This window comes from Cydia splendana, chromosome Z (genome assembly GCF_910591565.1).
Source record: "Cydia splendana chromosome Z, ilCydSple1.2, whole genome shotgun sequence".
In the NCBI taxonomy this organism is placed as follows: domain Eukaryota; kingdom Metazoa; phylum Arthropoda; class Insecta; order Lepidoptera; family Tortricidae; genus Cydia; species Cydia splendana.
In genome coordinates this window covers 39,671,680-39,692,284 of record NC_085987.1, presented here as the reverse complement: position 1 = coordinate 39,692,284, position 20,605 = coordinate 39,671,680, and the positions used below count along the sequence as shown (strand labels likewise).

The 20,605-nt window shown below is 37.4% G+C and overlaps 1 protein-coding gene across 3 annotated transcripts in view; it reads left to right on the top strand.

The window, feature by feature from the left end:
• The window catches only part of LOC134804076 (forkhead box protein L2-like), a 72,473-nt gene that overhangs the window by 25,243 nt on the left and 26,625 nt on the right, over window positions 1-20,605 (top strand). For all 3 annotated transcript variants that reach the window (XM_063776982.1, XM_063776981.1, XM_063776983.1), the window contains exon 3: window positions 10,513-10,624. In XM_063776982.1, coding sequence (XP_063633052.1) covers window positions 10,513-10,624 — 112 coding nt within the window. The remainder of the gene's footprint in view (window positions 1-10,512; window positions 10,625-20,605) is intronic.

The following is a 20,605-nucleotide window of genomic DNA, read 5'->3' as shown; positions in this document are numbered from 1 at the left end:
TAGTACTAGGTACAGAAGACTCACTCTCCAACAAAACGCGTCTGTTACGATCAGGACAGATATGGCCGCTAGGTGGCGACAGCGCCACGCGCGGCTTATGGCTAGCATGAGGAATTTCGTACATTGACCTATGTCTATCCCAAGCATATAATATAAGCGGGACCCAATTTAACTACAAAAAGTGACAGAAACATGGCTATCATGGAATAGTCGCACGATATCGCTATTTTTGTACGAAACTATCGAAACTCTGGGACCGTGGTGCCCAGGAGCCCATAAACTAGTTCGGCAGCTTTCAAAAAAAATATTCGAGGTCACCGGGGACCGTAGGGCTGGCTCGCTCTCAGGGTTCGGACCTGGGTGATCTAGCCTAATATATACATATTGGGCTAGTTCACCCACATTATGTTTTTTTTTTTTTTTAGGTAGGTATTAGTTTTAGTTTTGTAGGTAGTTTTAATTTTAGGTTACTTTAAAAAAATATATATATGTGATAGGGTAAGTAGCGATGTCAAATTGTGTCATTCTTTGATCATCGTCAGTTAATTTGAATAGTGTAGGTACTTGATTTGATGATCTGATTGATAGATCAAGCATCGATAGACTGATTTAAAGGACGAATTTGATACATTTTTAAACTGATCGGATTATTTCTCGTAGTCATCGATCGTATTAATCAATCTCACGACAACAATTATAAACATCTTCTATGTTGTGTGGTTGCATGTTGTCTTCTCAAGAGAGATTGCTACCTTTCTGCCTAATTAGAGGCATAACACCATGCAATTATTTTGCACAACTATATTTTTAACGATGAACAGAACAAAAGAATTACTTAACAGTTTAACTCTGATATGCTGATATCGCTTCTAATATTACATACGTAGCTGGCAATCAGAAGTGAACAGGTAACGTCTTCTTTAACTTTTTTGAAGAATATTGGGCCCATAATTATTATTTCGGTGCTAAGAACTAATGGCGTTGCATAGCTGATGATAATCGTTTGTCTCTATCTTTCATTTTGACATACATATGTGTTTGTTAGAAAAAGACAATATTTAACAAAGGTTTGCTAAGTTTTAGGATATTTAATTATGACTTAATCATAAAATAACGTTTACGGAAGATCAGTATCAGTAACAATTTCAATTGGGTAATTTAAGGTAGGTATTTAATCAATCAAAGTTTTATGCAAATAAAGCACCAATGTTTTGTAACAAAATATTCCCCGTAAGCATTGCCATTACCTCCTCGTGGGTGGCCCGCTTGCACTTTTTCACATATGTATACTTTACTCAGGCGTCAACCGCCGTCCCCTCAGTTTATACGAATCTCGATCTTATACGTTTAAGAATTAGAACCATATATGGATGGATAAAAATGCCTTATCGGGAGCACTGGTTCAATTAGTTAGCGAAATGAGAAATAAGCACGCGGAGCGAGCTACTTCATAAATTTCTTAAGTTATACATAAGTACAAACATGTATAGTAATATCGTCTTCAATGGGGTAGCCAGAATACGCGTTATATATTTAGAGTACATTTACCCACACTTTTCTACAAATACACTCGAACTTGAAACTTGGCACTCGAATACGTCGTCCAAAAATTGCTTATGTATGGTGGGGGTGTAGAGTTGAACGGCAGACATAAGATCATTGGCTATGCTGATGACCTGGGGCTATTGACTCAAAACAAAAGGGACCTGGAGACCATGGCTAGAATTGTGGAGCAGGAAGGGGAGAGGATAGGTCTCAGAATCAACCACCAGAAAACAGAATATCTCCAAATGAAAAGATACAAGAACACCAGAGTGAAAAGAGAAGACATAGTAGTCGGAGTAACCAACTACAAAGGTGTGGATCATTTTAGGTACCTTGGTTGCACAGTAACTGATACCAACCGAAGGGAGGAAGAGATAGATATTCGAATCCAAAATGCCCTAAGATGCTCGGCAGCGCTCCATCGAGTCTTAGTGTCCAAGCTGATCAGTAGACCGACCAAGATTCGAGTCTACAAGACTGTAATTAGACCAATTTTGATGTATGGGTGTGAAGCTTGGACGCTGACTCCGAAAGAAGAGAGCAAGCTCTTAGTGGCGGAGAGGAAAATCTGGCGAAAGATTCTGGGGCATATCAGAGAGGAAGATGGAACTTGGAGGCGAAGAAAAAATAGGGAGCTAGAGGAGCTGGTTGCGATGTCTAATATAATTGGCGAGATCAAAGCCACACGACTCCGCTGGCTTGGTCACCTGGAGAGGATGGGGGAGGATCGTGCTGTGAGAAGAGCGTATGTGGGGCACCCGGGGGGACACGTCCGTCTGGGCGTCCCTTATACCGCTGGAGTGGCGAAGCCCAAAAAGACTTGTCCGCCCTCGGAATACCCAACTGGCGTGAAGTGGCGCAGAATAGAGCAGAATGGCGCTCTCTGGTGTCAGATGCCAAGATCCTCTTTGGGTCACTGAGCCAGTGATGTTTCTACAAATAGTCCATCCGACTTTAAAGGCCCACAAGTCTCTCAAGATTAGAAAACGGTTGTTTGCCCAAGATGAAGATTTGAGATTCACAGACGCGGTTAAGAAAAACTGAAAATAAATTTAATTTTCATTACCTACATACAAAAAGATACTTGCCGTCTCATTTTATCGGAACAAAAATCAAGATTTCGAAAACCATTTTGATCCTACTGACACTTTCTTGAGCCTTTACTATTTGCAGTAGCTGTAACTCTAGTTGGCAAACGTATAGGGGTAACATTCCACAGATATTTAGGTTCATTAAAGTCCCTATTTTCCCTTCATCGGCTGTCATCACTTTTAAATAGTTATCCCACCACACACGTCGGATAGGTATTAGGCAATAAACAGTCAGCGACATAAATAAAAAGTGTACCTACTCTTTTCAGAGGGCGAAATATCAGGCGCCGAACGCTAACGGAGTAGTCGTTTTTTTTTTTCTAAATATGGTTGTGATTTAATTTTGATTTGTAATTAGTCTCTATGTATCCTGTGTGTATCACGTTTGCATCGATATATAAAAGCGAACGACATGTACTGACTGACACTGATATCAAGCAATATAATACAAGATGTTATTTTCAAAATAGAAAAGTGCCTATACCTATACCTAACAGGTGAGTGCCTCGTTTCGCCGTTAAACGTAAATTTGGCGAACCTAATATATATACAGTTTAAAATTACCTTACTTTTCTGATAATCGTATACCTTTAAAAGAGCAATTCTTGTATATTTATTTATTTATATATCTAATGAGATGAGACTTGTATATTTATTTATTTATACATATATCTATCTATCTGGCGAGACGAGCTAGACTCCTTTTTAAAAGAATGGCCGAAGACTGCTCAAAACCGGGAAGAATGGAAAAAATCGGGGGAGGCCTTTGCCCAGCAGTGGGACACAACAGGGTCTCAATAAAATATATATCTAATACCTTTAAACGATTTATACCTTTAAACGAGCAATTCTTGTATATTTATTTATATTTCAGGGATCTCGGAAACGGCTCTAACGATTTCGATGAAATTTACTGTGTGGGGGTTTTCGGGGGCGAAAAATCGATCTAGCTAGGTCTTATCTCTGGGAAAACGCGCATTTTTGAGTTTTTATATGTTTTCAGAGCAAAGCTCGGTCTCCCATATATTAATAAATAAAACGCTACGCTTCACCTGATATGAATTATGGTTTCGGTGCTTTTTGCGATATAGGCATTTCGAAAAATGCTGCTAGCTCGTGCTTGGCTGATTTTAGTTTACATTAATAAATTAATTTATGAAATCTGATTTTGTTGGGCATTTTTACACTTTTTGGTCACTGCTGCTGCTGTGGGAGACACATATACCTACTTACATGAGTTGGTATTTTTAGGGTTTCGTACCAAAAGGGCAAAAAGGAACCCTTATGGTGTTTTGTTTTCAATAACTTCATTATCTAGGGGCGTAAAAGGGGTAGTCCACTGAACCACCATTCTTTCAATAAGCGAAGTTATGTGAACGAAAACGTATGTACCTACGCCGATCGCCGTTGCAGCATTAATTTAGGTATCTTCCAAGAGCTGCCGTCAGACAGCGTCCGAAGGCCAGCCACAGACGAGCTAACCGGCACGCGGCAGTGTAGCGCACCCCTTACAATTTTATTACGTACAACTTTAATGTAACCTGTTGCACCTTGTTGCACGCTTCATAAAACGGTTGCGAAGGAATAAGATCGGAGGCTACGGACGGTGGAGATGGTAATTCGTTTGGGTACACACAATGGGCTTATTTCACGAACCGATTGAATTATGTACAATTTTACTTAGCTAGAAAAAAGTTATGATTTTAGGAATTTAGGAATTTTAGTAAGTAATAACGAATTGTCGTGTCGTTTTGGCTTGACACAGTTTTGTTGTTGCTTTTGGCTGGAGGAATCGACTCAAAAGTAGTGCCTAGGAGGCATCTTGTAATTAGTTACTTTAGGTAGTTAAAAGACCTCTGGCTGTTTTAGAACATAAACGGTTAAGCGCTAAAACGACGAGTTTTTGTATGTACTTAATATAGGGACCGTGCGCTTTAGCGGGTCTGTCATCTTGTGGCCTGAATCGGAAACATATGTGCACATGTAGGTACATTGCCAAAGCAAGTGCTACCATCTACCGTTCTCGTCGGTACGCCTCCTTGTGCATAGTAGGTTCTGCCATCTTGTGGGCTACATCGGAAGCATAAACGACACATTTACGCCTCGCGCCAAAAATTTGATGGCTCCTATCCTGCCCCCTATAGTTCATGCACGGGACCTATACCTACATATAACATTAGCGATGAGAATTATCTAATGCTCTTAGATTGGTACTTAGGTACTTTGAAGGGTACATAAATACATAGCACTCAGGTAAGTAGAAGTCAAAAAAGTCTGCAAAAAATAGTTCAAGTTTCAATTGCCGACGTTTTTTAATACCACGTCGGTGGTAACCATTACGGCCCGCTTGATGGTAAGCAGTCACCGTAGCCTATGGACGCCTGCAACTCCAGAGGTTACATGCGCGTTGCCGACCCTTTAAAAACCTGTACACTCCTTTTTTCAGGAACCCCATACTGTAGATCCTCGGGAAAACCCCTTTGTTCTTTTTGATATAACGTCATTCTAACGAACCTAATCTCGTAATGGCTGTATGATTAATCACTGAAGTTTGTAGGTATTTACATACTCATATAATAATTATCACCTTAATCGGAAACCGGAAACCATAAAATAGGTCAAAATTAAACTGCTAGATTTGATTTCATACACACAAACAGGACACCGGGACACATGTAACTTGACTCAAGCAGGAAAAATCTCTTCATGTAATTCTTCACGTTACCCGTTTTCATTACTCAAAAGTGAAAATAACTGCTTGTGAAGACGAAATTTGGTACTTTAAATACTATGGTTGTGATGCGATGCCAAATTTATGTTTAATAAAAACAATCTGTCTCGTTCTACACGTTCACTTTTATTTCGGGTAATCCTAGTGCACAAATTAAACTGTGTAAATTGAGATGGGTTACAGTGTACCCTGTGGGTGGATTCATAGTCTATTACACAATATCAAATTTTGTTGCAAACTGGATACTGCCTTTACTATTTACTCTACTAATGTTATTACCCTTTTGAACCTACAACAAGCAGTGACTTACTTTTATTGAATTACTCATAGAGCTTTAGGAATGGTCAGCTTTAATTCTGTTTACATTTTCCATACATATGTAGCTATACTTGAATCATTAAATGATTGAACAGCACGAATAATTAATGATACGATAAGATATTATATATTTTGCTCTAAAATCAAAAGTGATCTATATTGGAGTTGGAATAGCATTTTTGCCACTGCCCTAAAAAGCAGCAGAGGTTTTTAAAGCGCCTTCTTAAATCACTTTCTATTTTAATGAACAGACACATTCAATCTGCAGTGACTTTTAACACGCTACTAAGAGAAGAAAACTGGATACTAAAGCGTACAGATACTTTGTTCCTATAGGTATTTACTTCATAGTCTGGACTTTTAAACACCTTTTAAATACCGGAGTGTTTAAACGGTAGGCAACGCGCATGCGGCACCCCTGAACTTGCAATCATTCTTAGGGTAAGGTAATCGCTTACCATCAGACGGGCTGTAGATATGCTTGTTTGTCAGTTTTACCACCTACGTAGTAAGTAAAAATGACAACTGTATGTACAAACATTGTAGCTAGCTAATTAGTAAAATAATACTTCGTAGAAGTTGTCTCTCTGGCCGGAACCTGGGTACGTTTAAAATGTTTTCTAGAACTCTTGTCCTGAATCAGCGAGTCTGTCTTGTGTCGGCTGATCTTGAAATGGGCCTTATCAAAATATCGTTAGTAGAGGACCGACCACACCGGAACTTGACTAGTGTTTATGTAAAGACTCGATTCCTTAGTCGCTATCAGTTTACTGTTTACTGATTTATATTTCAAAGTTTTTGCACATTCACTTAACTAAACTTTTTTTTACCAACCACTTATTACATTTACTTATTTTAAAGTTATTGTCTCATTTCAATACCTAATTATTTCAGAGACTATTAGGGTAAAAAATAATCAGGACGCATTCTCATGTATTTCATAGTTTAGGTACACAAATTTTTAACAAACATTTTCTTTGCTTTTGTACCTATTGGAGAAAACGATCTTTTTTCAATGGACTTCTTTCGAGAGTTTTTAGAATCTTGCAAAGACTTATTCTCAGCGACGCGACGTGCGAATTTATGCATTGCATTTTTGTCAAAGATTTGCTGCCTCAACGGTGCGTCGGTGCCATGCTACGACAGGGATGGTGTTAAGCAAAAATGAGTCGACCCACATCCATTTTACAATAAAATGTCAACTTTAAGCGTCAATTTTTTGGGTTGACACATTATTGCTTAACAGCATTCAGTTTAAGTCTCTACGAAGAATAACGTTAAATATTTACATTTTTGTAGTATAAATTGCAAAGTTTTTAGTCCGGCTATTCGCGCTACAAGTATTTTCATAAATAACACTTTTATTTTACTAAACAAAAGGTAGGATTTATCGATATAAGTGGTTAAAGAACCAAAAAGAAAATATGAGGTACTTATTTATATCTCAAAATGTACCTACCTTCAAAATGCACGTTTTCCATTGTGTTTTTACTCCAGCTTGTTATGTTGTATTATTTATTTAATATGGAAACAGGCAAAACCATTATTATATGCGCATACGTATTTTGTTCGAAATCTGTTGATAAGTAACGTAACTATATTATAAGTAGGTAGGTACCTAGTTTGAAATATGGCGCTCGCCGCCGCTGACACGGCGTGCACATCTGTCACAACATAATTAAACGGCGACGAACTGTCTTTTAATGTGATTCGTTAGTCAACCACGGCATTCATTCGTACCCATAAACTACGATCTTAAACTTATAGCTGATTAATTCATTCAAGTCCCCTTCTTACAGTTCTTACGAATATATTGACAGAAAAATTCAAAAACTCCCGTGGATGGTGCATATGAATACACATTTGATGATATCCGCTGATCCGTTGGACATTGGACATATTATGGAGAATTAAGTATTAAACCATTTAGGGGTTCAAGATTTAAAACAATTACCTAAAGTTAGATTAAGTATATTCATAAATGTTAAACTTTAATGTTTAGGTAAAGTTTTAATTTTTTGACCTACATCAATAAATTATTAACCAAATCAGCCGCCTTGCCATATAAATCTTGCCCGGGCAAGCGATTTACATCGGGACTGAAAATAATTTCCAAAGTATTATATTCGATAATTTTATTATCATCTGTTGGTATTCTCGAAATGCGTTCGTTTGGAGACTGTGGGCTTCGAAATGCCCATTAATTACGGAGCTATTTTCGTTTAATCCACCCGCGATCCGCAGCGTCTTCGTCACTATGTCGAGGACTTTTTCTTGTATCTGGAAATATTTATTTTTTATTCACTAACAAATTATTTCTATTTGGATTTTAACGTGCTGTCCATCACCCCGGAATCCATGGTACTTGTTATTATTGTTACGTTTCGTTGTTTGGCATCTGTTTTGTTATAAAGATATTTATGGGAGCCAATTAACGTAACCGCCGTGAAGCGGAGCGGTAAGAAATCACCGCATTATGAAATGTTGATAAACTAATGCTGTGTTGACAAATAATTGAGGTTGATACGCCGCCAAGAACATATTTTTTCTGAACAGCGACACGTAATAAATGTCTTAATTATATTGTTTCGGCTAAACTATAACGGAAAGACAGATTCATCCGCAATGCAGGTGTGGATAATGTATTAATTGATATTGATAGCTTTAGGAAATATTCAATAAATAATTCGAGGCAAAAAACGTGTAAGTTTCCGACGACATAACGTTTTTTAGGTTAAATAAGAGTCTACTATGTCATAAAAATGTAACATTCCTTGACCAATTTATCTTTATACAGCATAAGAAAAATGGCCTGCCAGCAAAAATGTCGCGTTTATATACTCCGATTCCAATTTTCGTTACGAGAATTTTTCTCATGTGTCACGCTGCAGTAAAATAAATATCGGTCGTGAATTGGAGAAATGGATCGATCTCGCTCTTTTATGGGTGATTTTGGATTTTTATCTCTTTCTCGCTAATAGCCGGCTGACAAACATGTATCAGCGGTTAATAGGTGCGCTCGCGCAGCTGCTGCGAACAAATCAGTTTGGATATAGCTGACACTGTCAAAAAGCTAACTCTTCGGTACACGGGGATAGCGCCGAGCGGCTTATTTACTATAAGTTACAGTTTTTATTTCCTTTTGTGGATTAAAAAATGGTTAGGATTCTTTACAACAGCGGTCGGCAACCTGCGGCCCGTGGGCCGCATGCGGCTCGTGAACCTGTCACTTGCGGCCTGCGAGCCTCCCTGGCTATGTAATGTTGACAAACGACAATGTCTGATAAAGTCATAAATATTAACAAAGTGCGGCCCGCGTCAACTTACTCATCGTTAACTACTATGTGGCCCTTGGCTGCTAAAAGGTTGCCGACCGCTGCTTTACAACAAATGAAAACGAAAATTCTATATTTATTTAAGACGGGTTTAAGAAGGGAAGATTTTTCCGAAAACATGAAAACGGCTTAACCGATCATCTTCGCTATAGTTTTCAATAAAAGTCATAAGAAGTCTTTACTACGCTTTATGTACTTTCATAATTTTTCTATATTGTTTGGACCCATGTTCCAAAAGTTAAAGGAAGGTAACACGTTATTTTTTCCTTTCACAGCGAATATATTATAAAAAAAGATCTATTCGTTTTGAAAGACCTATCCAACGACACCCCACACCAAAGAATCAAAGCGAAAAAAAATCAGCCCGACTTTGCGTGTAGGTTTAGTCTGCACCATAACTAGCGGATTAGACTACGCCTCAAAAATATCTAAGTGTTACAGTATTCTCAAAAAGAGATATCTCTGTATGTAGAACAATTAAACTGTAACTGATACTTTTGGTGCGTCATCTTAACCGATACTATTGATGCTGACTATACATCATCAATATTGTGTTCAGAAAGTGTTATTTATCTGATACGCGTTTTTGCATTTGCAACTTTTGCAAGTTTTGTTACAAAAGTTTTTTTTCTTAATTATGAAATAAATACTTACCGTTACTTTATACTTTTACTTTACAACTATAAAACAAATCATGGTTTTAAAATTCACCAGACAAAGAATTCAATTGTATTAAAACAACGAAGTAGAAAAAATAACTTCATGTGTTCAAGTTCGCTTCCTCCCAATACTTGCACCTGCGCCATGGCGTAACAGCCACTCAGAATTACACATTACGAACGAGGGTGGACTCCGTTCATTCAGCATAGTAGAAAGCACAGCTTAAAAATAGACCTACGATATTTATTGGCCATGTCACGGGGATTCGATTTAATATTAACATCAGAAAAATATGGCTGACGCGTGCGCGTTCGATAGATGCTAATTTCTTTACTGGAGTTTTACTTTAATAGTTTTTTAGCGGTGACATATTTGTGAAAACGTATAAAAAAAATATCACTTTCATTTATTTATTTTATTTTATTGTTTTTAATTTAAGTATTTTATTATGTTTTACCTACTTGTATTTCATTTTATCAATAAATATAATAGGTATATGTGATCGAGAAGTGGCTGGCATTGCTATAATGGCCGGTATAGCTGGCTTTTTGTCGGCAGTTTCCCGTGTTGTTCTGTACCTAAATACATAATTGCAACCACTCAAAGTTGTCAACATCAATCTGTCTATCCGTCCGTGTATACTAACCAGCCAGTGCGAGATACATGTAAATTTGCATTCTTATTCGTGCCATTACACCGTGCCGCGCACTATATAATTATGTATTAATTAGTCAATAATGATTTTCAGACCTTGTACTTTTTGATATGCAAAGCCACCAATATTCGATCGTTTTGGATAACCTGACGGTATAACATAGTATGTTTACTTCAGGAGCTGACGGTGCAGGCCGTGTCGTCGCACGAGCTGTTGAAGCCCAAGGATGAGCCCTCTTACACCCTGGCGCCAAGCTCCACGCTTTGTTCGGTGGAACTCCATCACCCAGGTTAGTGATCATCATTTATTCATTTCAGGAGCTGATGGTGCAGGCCGTATCTTTGCACGAGTTTGATGAAGCCCTAAGATGACCCGATCTACACCCAGGTTAGTGATCATGACAATATTGGCTGCAGGAGCATGGCGTAGGCCGTGTCGTCGCATCGCACGCTGGCGCCCAGATCGAGCTTCTGTTCAGTGAAACTTCATCACTGAGGTTAGTTACAGGCTAGGTTCCATCAACTTATCAACTTTAGTCTGCTACTTTAATTGTTTCTAGAGTAGTAGAAGGTAAATATAGTAGTTTATTTCCAAATTATGCAAAAAACAATCAAACAAATCGGTGTTCGGTGATCTAGTACGCCCTAAATCCGATATGTGACAAAATTAGATAAAATTCTTTACAATTCGAGCTTAACACATTCACTAGCACGCTTTACGATAGTAGCCGATAGCTCGTTTTTTCCGTTCGTGGTGAAAAAGCCCTAAGAACAGAGAATCCGCCTATTGAAACCTGATGTAGCAAGTATTATATTTTCTTAAAAAGGAGGAGGCAGAAAGAGAAATTATAACTTGGGCTAACCATGCAAGCGATTAGTGTCAAGTCGCATTTGCCACCAATAATAGGCCCGAGCGAAGTGACGTAAATCACATTTTAATTTGATTTTCAAGGATCTGGGCTCCCTGAAAATAGCGACGGGTTTTTAGTGCGTCGACCGGACGGCATTAATGACTTTGCAATTTACTCGAATCAAATGCCGTGTGCGTTATTTTAGTGCATGCGATTAAATCTATCAATGAGTTTCCGGCACGGGCCGGTTGACAGTTTTAATATCGCCAATCAACCCGAGAACGCCGTCAATGAACAATACGGCTTAAGATCGTAAATTATACGTTGCTGACTTCGCGCGAGTGCTCAACTTTTGCTTGACTTACAAACACCTAATTTTTAGCACACATTTACCTCTTTGGTAATATTATTTTTATTAACGTTGTTGGGTGCAATGAAAAATATAGGTACGTTTTGTATTGAAATTCTACACAAAATGTTCGACGCTGGGTTTTATTGTTCTTGGTTATATTATATTCGGTCACGCACCGCAAACAAATAATATTTGGCATATTTACGGGAATTGTATGACCTATTAAATATTATTGATGTTGACGAAAGGTTTGCATGTGATTTAGTCAATATTGTGGAGTGAAATTTTTTTCATAAAACAGCTCCTACATAGGTACATAACATTAAGATTAACAGTTACTCCACCTCAACAGTTCTAAGATGGGGAAGATGTAAAGATGGCAGAATGAAGCCGTGCGATATTTTTCATCACACTAGTACGGTTACCATCAGTTTGTCACTGACATAAACGCCGTCGAGAACGTAATTTACTTTCTATACATCCCGTTTGCACTAATATGCGAGTGCGAGCGAGATGTATAGAAAGTAAATTACGTTCTCGACGGCGTTTATGTCAGTGACAAACTGATGGTAACCGTACAGCTCTTTGTTCTTCAATGCATGATGCAATTTTTCAGTTATTTCCTAATGTAGGCTGGTGGAATTGACTTATAAATGTGATAATTTTGAATGATAAATACTTAATAGCGTTGATTTGGATTTCATTTGTAACGTTTATAGTATTTTCCTCGCGTTGCTGTGGTGAAGATTTTTATGTTGCACTAGGTAGCACCGGTCAAGATACCATTTTTAGAACCCCTCACTACGCTTCAATTTTAGATTTTTACGCTCGCTTGGGTATCAAATTAGTACGAGAGGTTAAACAACAATTTTGCCTCCTAGTAAAATAAATAACTTACTTATTATATTTTAAGTTGGTAATAAGGAGATATAATACCGTTAAAATACAATCGTATCCTAGACCCTGAATGGGATTATGTACCTATAATGTACCTTAGTAACAGAAATACGTAAAGGAATTTCACTAAATAAACAAGAAAATTATACCAAATTACATCTAAAATTAGATACACGCTTAAGTAAATAGTACCTACCTACTGGCGGTGTACCTAATTGTATTAATAATAACAATTGGCTTCTATACTAATTCGAAACGTGATCCACCACCGTTTGCTATGAAAACTTTCTACAATGTATGCGACGCAACGGATCGTCTAAATATATGTAGGTATACCCTCATTGTTTACGTTATGTTAGCCTTCTCTGGCATTCTGACATCATGGAACAACTCACTGTATAACGCAACAGATATGCACAGCAAAACCTAATTCCATTTTGTAAAATAGGAAACCTTTCTAAACTCATAAAAAAATCGGGCAAGTGCGAGTCGGACTCGCGCACGAAGGGTTCCGTACCATAAAAAAAAAAAATAAAAAAACAAAAAAAAAACAAAAAAAAAAGCAAAAAAAAAACGGTCACCCATCCAAGTACTGACCACTCCCGACGTTGCTTAACTTTGGTCAAAAATCACGTTTGTTGTATGGGAGCCCCATTTAAATCTTTATTTTATTCTGTTTTTAGTATTTGTTGTTATAGCGGCAACAGAAATACATCATCTGTGAAAATTTCAACTGTCTAGCTATCACGGTTCGTGAGATACAGCCTGGTGACAGACGGACGGACGGACGGACGGACGGACGGACGGACGGACGGACGGACGGACGGACGGACGGACAGCGAAGTCTTAGTAATAGGGTCCCGTTTTACCCTTTGGGTACGGAACCCTAAAAATGGTTTACAACTTACTTATCGGTTGGGGCTTCGATATTCAAGTTGACATTACCGTGCCGAAAAAGTTGTGTTTTGGGTACTCAACCGAGTAGAATGTTTATAATAATAGTTACTGGTGTTATTCATAAACGTTTGTCAAATACCTAGTCATATCTTAATCGTTTGTCCCTCTCGTTCATTTTGACATTTCTGTTTGTTAGAAACCGACAAAATTTAACAGAGATTTGTAAGAATTTGCAAAAATGAATAAGGGAATAAGGGGATAAACGTGAGATACTGGAAGAGACCATTAGTTATATTGATTATTTTGATAGAAAAAGATAATTCAAAGTCTGAGTAAAAACAATTAAAAGTTTCAGTTTTTTACGAATATTTCGGAAAACGTACATATTTGTATAAACGTACATTTAATTACGCACGTTTAATTAAATAATTTAAAATTACGTACAGATAAATATTCATATACGTTCCTGCTGATATTCTCTCACATACCTAAATCTTTCAAATTGCCCATCCACCACGTTAAGTTTGTGGACGTTCTTATTGGTCTTACATTAATAAGTGAAACTATTTAGTTTAAACTAAGTGAAATCACTTCCTCTGTCAAAATAAATCCAGGTAATTTTAGGTAGGTAAATATAAGTCAACAAAATTATTAGCTTAGCATCACTGCATAAAAATTTGTATGCAGGGGTGCCAAGCTAATAACTTTGCTGACTGTTCCTCATATCCGACATTTCTAATTCGATCGGCTGCATTGGTACCATTATATGTCGGATTTCTATTTTCGAATGGGGTTCAATACCAGTATTTTCTTCAACTTAGTAACTATCTATAGCATTTTTTTTTCATTACTACGAGTAGTTATGGGATATCGTACATGTAAGGGGTCTGACCGGGGTACTGGAGTTCTTGTTTCACTACTTACTGTTCCATAAACGTACATAGTTACATTACAATATAGGTAGATATAGCTTATAAGTAGAATGGTGTAAAACAATGCCCCACCTTCGATTCCGATCGTAAAGTTACCCGTAGCAAATTCAGTACAAATATGACCGTGTCCAACACATCTCATCGACGTGATTCTTTCTCCACCTTTCTTTAAGGACTTAAGGTTCAGATTAGCTTGATTAACGTAACAGCTCCCTGCACTTTCTCGGTTTAAGACCGGGTGCGAACATTACACCTAAATCGATTAGACATCGAAAGAAATCGATTTAAGCTGTGTGCGTCGATAATTTCGTTTATAGCGAAGTTATCATTCATTTACATTTCATGTTGCATTTCTATAACGTGAGAACGCAGTGTGATTTATGTATTACAAGATTTTCGAATAATCCTTTCACGGGTTGACATATTATATCAAAGCCCTTGAATTGAATTAAATTTCTTCCAATATACTTACCTAAATGTGATTTTAATAAAAAAACTTTCGTGAGATACAGACATATTAAATCTATTAAAACGGGTCACTAACGAGTTGTAATTCGAAGTCGAATTGGATTTTCGACTTAAAACAAGTGAGTGTCCTTTTTTACTAAATAAACATAATATAGCGTATGACGACCTATTTGTCCCTCTTGCCGAGGAAACCACTGGCTGTTGGTGTGCTTAGGCCAAGATTTTTATTGGAGAAGTAGGCAGATGTTACATAGAGTGGTCATGACCATGACCCTCGCTCCGGATGGTTCCTTATGCAAAGGTTGTCCATCGCGGTTCAACGTGGCAACGAGGTGAACGTGATGGGCTCCTTTGCATCTGGAGGGGCGCGGGGCGAATTTTGTGAATAGTTTTTGTGTTTGCTAGTTCTTAGTTTAGGTTAAGATTTATGTAATTTTTGTAAGTATATTTTTGTAAGTATAGCGTTTATGAGTTTTGATCTATGCCATCAAAATATGTTGCGGCTCTTCACTAAAGCGTTCCAAGCGTGGAATTTGGTTGTTTACAGTTATCAAGTATGATTGTTTGGATAATGCATTGTTGAAATTACCTATGGGTTTGCACTAGTTTTTGCAACTCGATTCTACTGGTAATTAAGTCAGGAGTTCTCATAGTTACCTACTGTCCCTTTCACGAAATTTATAATTAACAACTCATAATTAAGTCGGTTAAGTCTACTTTAATTTTCTATGGCATGGCAAATTTTTTTGATCCCGGAATATAGTTTACATGTATAGATTGGCGATGAGGCTTGAATTGAGGATTTTTTCCAGTCTTGCCCGTTAAAAGGTTAAAGTAATAGGTAGGTACCTACTTAAATGTTATTGCAATCATCACAACCGTTTAGTAACCCTATGTCTGATTTCAACTCTGACCTGACAATACTCATACTAGTTAAACAATCTATTAGACCAGCCCATAAACCAGGAAAAAAAAATACTTTTTCATTAATTTCGGGTGATTATATTATGGTATTAGATACGATTTTGGGATGGGTCCCATTCTAATAGTAAAAGTCGTATAAGTACCTACAATATAAGACTTGTATGATCATCTCGCGAAAATGGAGATTAAAGTGAAAATATAAATTGAGATCGTGCTCGTAGTCGAGTTGCTCGAGCGGAGAGGGTTTTCATTTTTAGGATTCCGTACCCAAAGGGTAAAAACGGTACCCTATTACTAAGACTCCGCTGTCCGTCTGTCCGTCCGTCTGTCTGTCACCAGGCTGTAACTCATGAACCGTGATAGCTAGACAGTTGATATTTTCACAGATGACATATTTCTGTTGCCGCTATAACAACAAATACTAAAAACAAAATAAAATAAATATTTAAGTGGCTCCCATACAACAAACGTTATTTTTTTGCCGTTTTTTGCGTAACGGTACGGAACCCTTCGTGCGCGAGTTCGACTCGCACTTAGGCGGTATTTTTTTTATAAATGCAACTGTATTAGCAAATCAACTACTAACGGTATAGGTACCACTGAAGACTAAGTAGGTACACTTTTCATGTAAGTTTTCATTATTTCTGTATTCAAAATAAATTATTTTACACCATGCATGAAATAAAGCACCAGATAATTATTAGAAAAACACAGATATGAGTTATTTTTGAACACAAGTTCTATTTAATAAATCGGATACAAATATAAAAAGTAGGTGAGTTGACCGTGACGTCACGATGTAATGTTTCATATACATTCCATATTAGCAAATCGTTTTGTCAGCTCTAAAAAAGTAACTGATTTGACTAGTAGGAAAATACTTTATTGTAATATTAATAGTTATTTTTATTGGATTAAGTTACCAACGTGGACCAGGAGCGCAGAGGTTAAGAGGACATGACCGTTGCTAACGTCATCGGTACGAATCCGACAGATACCGAGAGTGATAACTCACGCATGTGATTGACAACAACTTTTTATGCGTTCACGCCAGGGATGTTGCGGATGCAGATTTTTTGACATCCGCGGATGCGGATGCGGATATTTAAAGCCTCACATCCGCGGATGCGGATGCGGATGTCAAGATTTGGTACTTAAAAAACGTCAAATATTACATTTTTAGTATTTTTTATTAAAAATAAACGAAACGTTTAGTATTTGAGCAAGAATATAGGTGCGTTTTGTTTAATAAACAGTAACTTGACCGACTTTTCGTGATCTAGACGATTTCGTTATATATAATGACGAAATTACCTAGCACTTACCGCGCCGCTAAGACGTTCCTGTTACCGACTTGGTCGACCTCCGCATCCGCATGAGCTCCACATCGATTTTATGCGGATGCGGATGTTGAAAATAATGTAGATGTTCCGCGGATGCGTACGCACGCTCTTCTTTGTATACGTACGCACCATCTAAAACATGCGAACATAAAATAAGTCAAAAAAAAACGTCAAAAAACCTTGTTTTATAATGTGATCCTAATCGCCCCCAATCAGATGATCCTAATCGCCCCCAATCAGATGATCCGAATAACCCCATATCATATGTTTGAATTATTTTCGCGTAACGGAAATATACCTTTAAATACAATAAAAACAAAATCAAATCAGGAAACACTATGCGCCATTAACAATAAGTAACAACAATTACAAACCTTTAGCCTTTTGCGTTTACTTTTATCATGGACTGTATTTGCACATTTTTTACATCGGCGGTAAAATTACAATACACCTGTACGAGCGACTCATCTGGAAGTGTCGCCGTGACCGACGCGTGAGTCTTTTCCAATGGCAGTAACTGTGGCGACATGCGTTAGGAACAGAGCGAACGCGGGACGCTGATTGACTGGCTGTAACTAACCGCGATCTTTCAAATTTTACAGAAATGCTTATTTTGATCTGATTTCCCCAGTGATCCGAATCGCCTCGGTCTACCCTAGAACTTGTACATTTAAATTGTATTGCCTAATGTGCGTTATGTGCGGGTTTATGTGAGCGGGATGCACTGTTAATAAGTTATGATCTGAAATATTGCAGTGATTTCGTCGACGTCAACATTTTGCAGTTGACGTTGTAACCCCGCCAGACATAGTGACATCTGTCGTAAATTTGTCAAGTGAAAATGAAATATGATTTACTTATTTACCTAGGTATCAAAAATGCAGCTTACTAGAGTATAGTTGAATCATCGAGAGCGTGGAATTGCATATGTAGTAGTATTGTTTGTTTACAGGCATTCTATATTTGAATTTTCTATTTTCTTGTACTATCAGCATACAACCACTACAAATGCAATTCCATCTTCTCGATAATTCAACTATACTTACATATTTCCAATATTGAAAGGCCCACCGCTATTAGCCGTACGTCATACTCGTAGTTACAGGAGTAAAGGATGACTCACGCTAAACCGGGCCGGGTCCGGGCCGAGGCGTCGGACATGTCATTTTCTATGACGGCTGAGGTGTTCACGTGGTGCTTTCCATAGAAAACTAGGCGCCGGAAGCTCCGGCCCGGCCCCGGCCCGGTCTAGCGTGAGTCATCCGTAAGTCAGTTAACAATTTTATTTTATTATTTATTTTATTTTATTTTATTTTATTTATTTGGAGAACCAACAGCTATGACAATACCATAGAAATTATAGTGGATACAGAAAGCCAATTATAGGAACTCACAGGTAGTAACATAATACTAAACTAACAGGTACTACTTATACTAAGGTTACGCACTATCGCAAGCACATATGTGAACAAAGCCAACACAAATTATATCTAGTAAAGATATATTGAAAGTAACAAAGATACTAAGATACTAAATTATAATTATCTTTATTTATTTCAACTCTTAGGCTAGGTGATTTATAATATGAATATAAAAGTGAAATATGAAAACATAAAACAGTAAAAAATACATATAAACACATTATAAAAAACCTAACCTAGGGTGCCGCCAGCAGCGGCGCACGGCCAAATCTACCGGTGGTCAGGGCCGCAGAGAGAGGAACCGGCGGACTATCCGCGCCGCGCTGTGTCCAAGATCACCGCCTTCTGCATCTGACCCTTGATCCAATTTAACCGCTTATTATAATTATAATTTTATTCTTATAATGAAATTCCAACCGTGTAAATTAATCTATCCAAAAAAAGAATATATTTTAAAGTATTTCTTCAATTACTTACAATAATCAAATTAAGTACATGGGATAAATAAACACTGGATAGGTATATGCATAGAAACACTGGGAAAATAGGAAAACTTGTAGAGAATCCTCATAATGTTTCGCTTGCCCCGAGCAAGATATAATATTATGTTTCTCTTTCCCCACACGATCTTAGTTGAATTTAGTGCACATAGGAGTTGAATTAAAGAAAATCATTTATTTACATACAGTAGTACCTGGTAGGTACTACTAAATGAAATTAATAACTAGTTTAAATCTAAAATAGGCCCCTGAGGCATTGTACCAAGGATGCTGGCGGCATTTCCTCGCTGTATTGCAATGCTGATACGTTGTGCGAGGTAGCCGCCAGCTCTACGGTCACCAGATGAATTTATTTCTACTTAAGCAGGCACAGAATTCTGGAACTGCTCACAAAAACTCATTCAACCGAATTCACACAAGAAGTTAATTCGAAACACAGTGGGAACACAGTGGTTTGTGAAAGGGTTCTTGATGGTACCAGTATTTGTATTTGTGATCCTATGGTGGATTTTTTCACGCTCAGCGCTCCGCTGCTGTCATGTCAGTTGTTATCGCCACCTATTTGTACAGTCACCTGCAATAATATGTTACTCTTCGAAGGCCGCAAAAATATATGACACGCTTTTAGGCTCTAGAAATAAGATCGTGTCAGATATTTTTGCGGCCTTCGTTGTGTAACATACTATTGCAGGTGACTGTACACCAAAAACACCCAAGCCGATTAACAATTTTTGTTTTAAATTAATATTTAAATATTCTTAGCACGGTATTTGGGAGAAATACTCCTCTTCCTCTTCCTCTTTAATCATCCTCTTTAATCATACCAAAGACCGTAGAATGAGTAAGACGGCCGGCCGCACAGGCTTTAGGTTAGTTATCGTTCTCATGTCGTCTCAGATATGGGTGAATATGGTGTCGACATATTCAGTGTAATGCCTTGAATACAAATATATGATATGACAAGCGCGAAAGTGGTGGAGGTAGTTGCTGTGACGTCATAAAGTCCGCAGTACAAACATTATTTTATTTTCTTTTAAACATACCATGTGGGGTACCAAATGAAAGGGCTTTGTGAGTAGATGACAAATATACGAGTATAACACACTGTAACATTTTCAATACTTGGGCTTACAAATTATTAGAAAACCTTCAATAATTTCACAATCTGCAGTTGACTTTCAAGTGCTTTCAATTGAAAATGGCTGAATGGATTTGTCCAAAATACATACCAAGTGACTGTAAATATCCTCTATCTATATAATGTAATGTTAAAAAATACGAGTAATTAACCAAATACATATATCAAAAAATAAGAAAAGTGCATCAAGTTGAAAAAAAGTATAATTTTTTGTTACATTAAACTGCAACTATTATCAAAACAAACAAAAAACCCGACTGTTTACATATATTTTTGAAATGGTCTTTTCACTAGCTTTCATTTGGTACCCATATGGGGTAATCCATTAATTACATCACACGTTTAGGGGGAGGGAGGGGGTCAAGAAAATGTGACATGTTGTGACAAGGGGGAGGAGGAGTCACAAACTTTGTGACGTCACTTTAACTTCATCAGTAACCGAAAATGTATTTAAATTATTTTATACGCTAATATACATTTAAATAACAAGTTTTTGAAACGATAATCGTTTTGATTCGTTTAATTTTATTTCTTAATCAGTTTTGGGT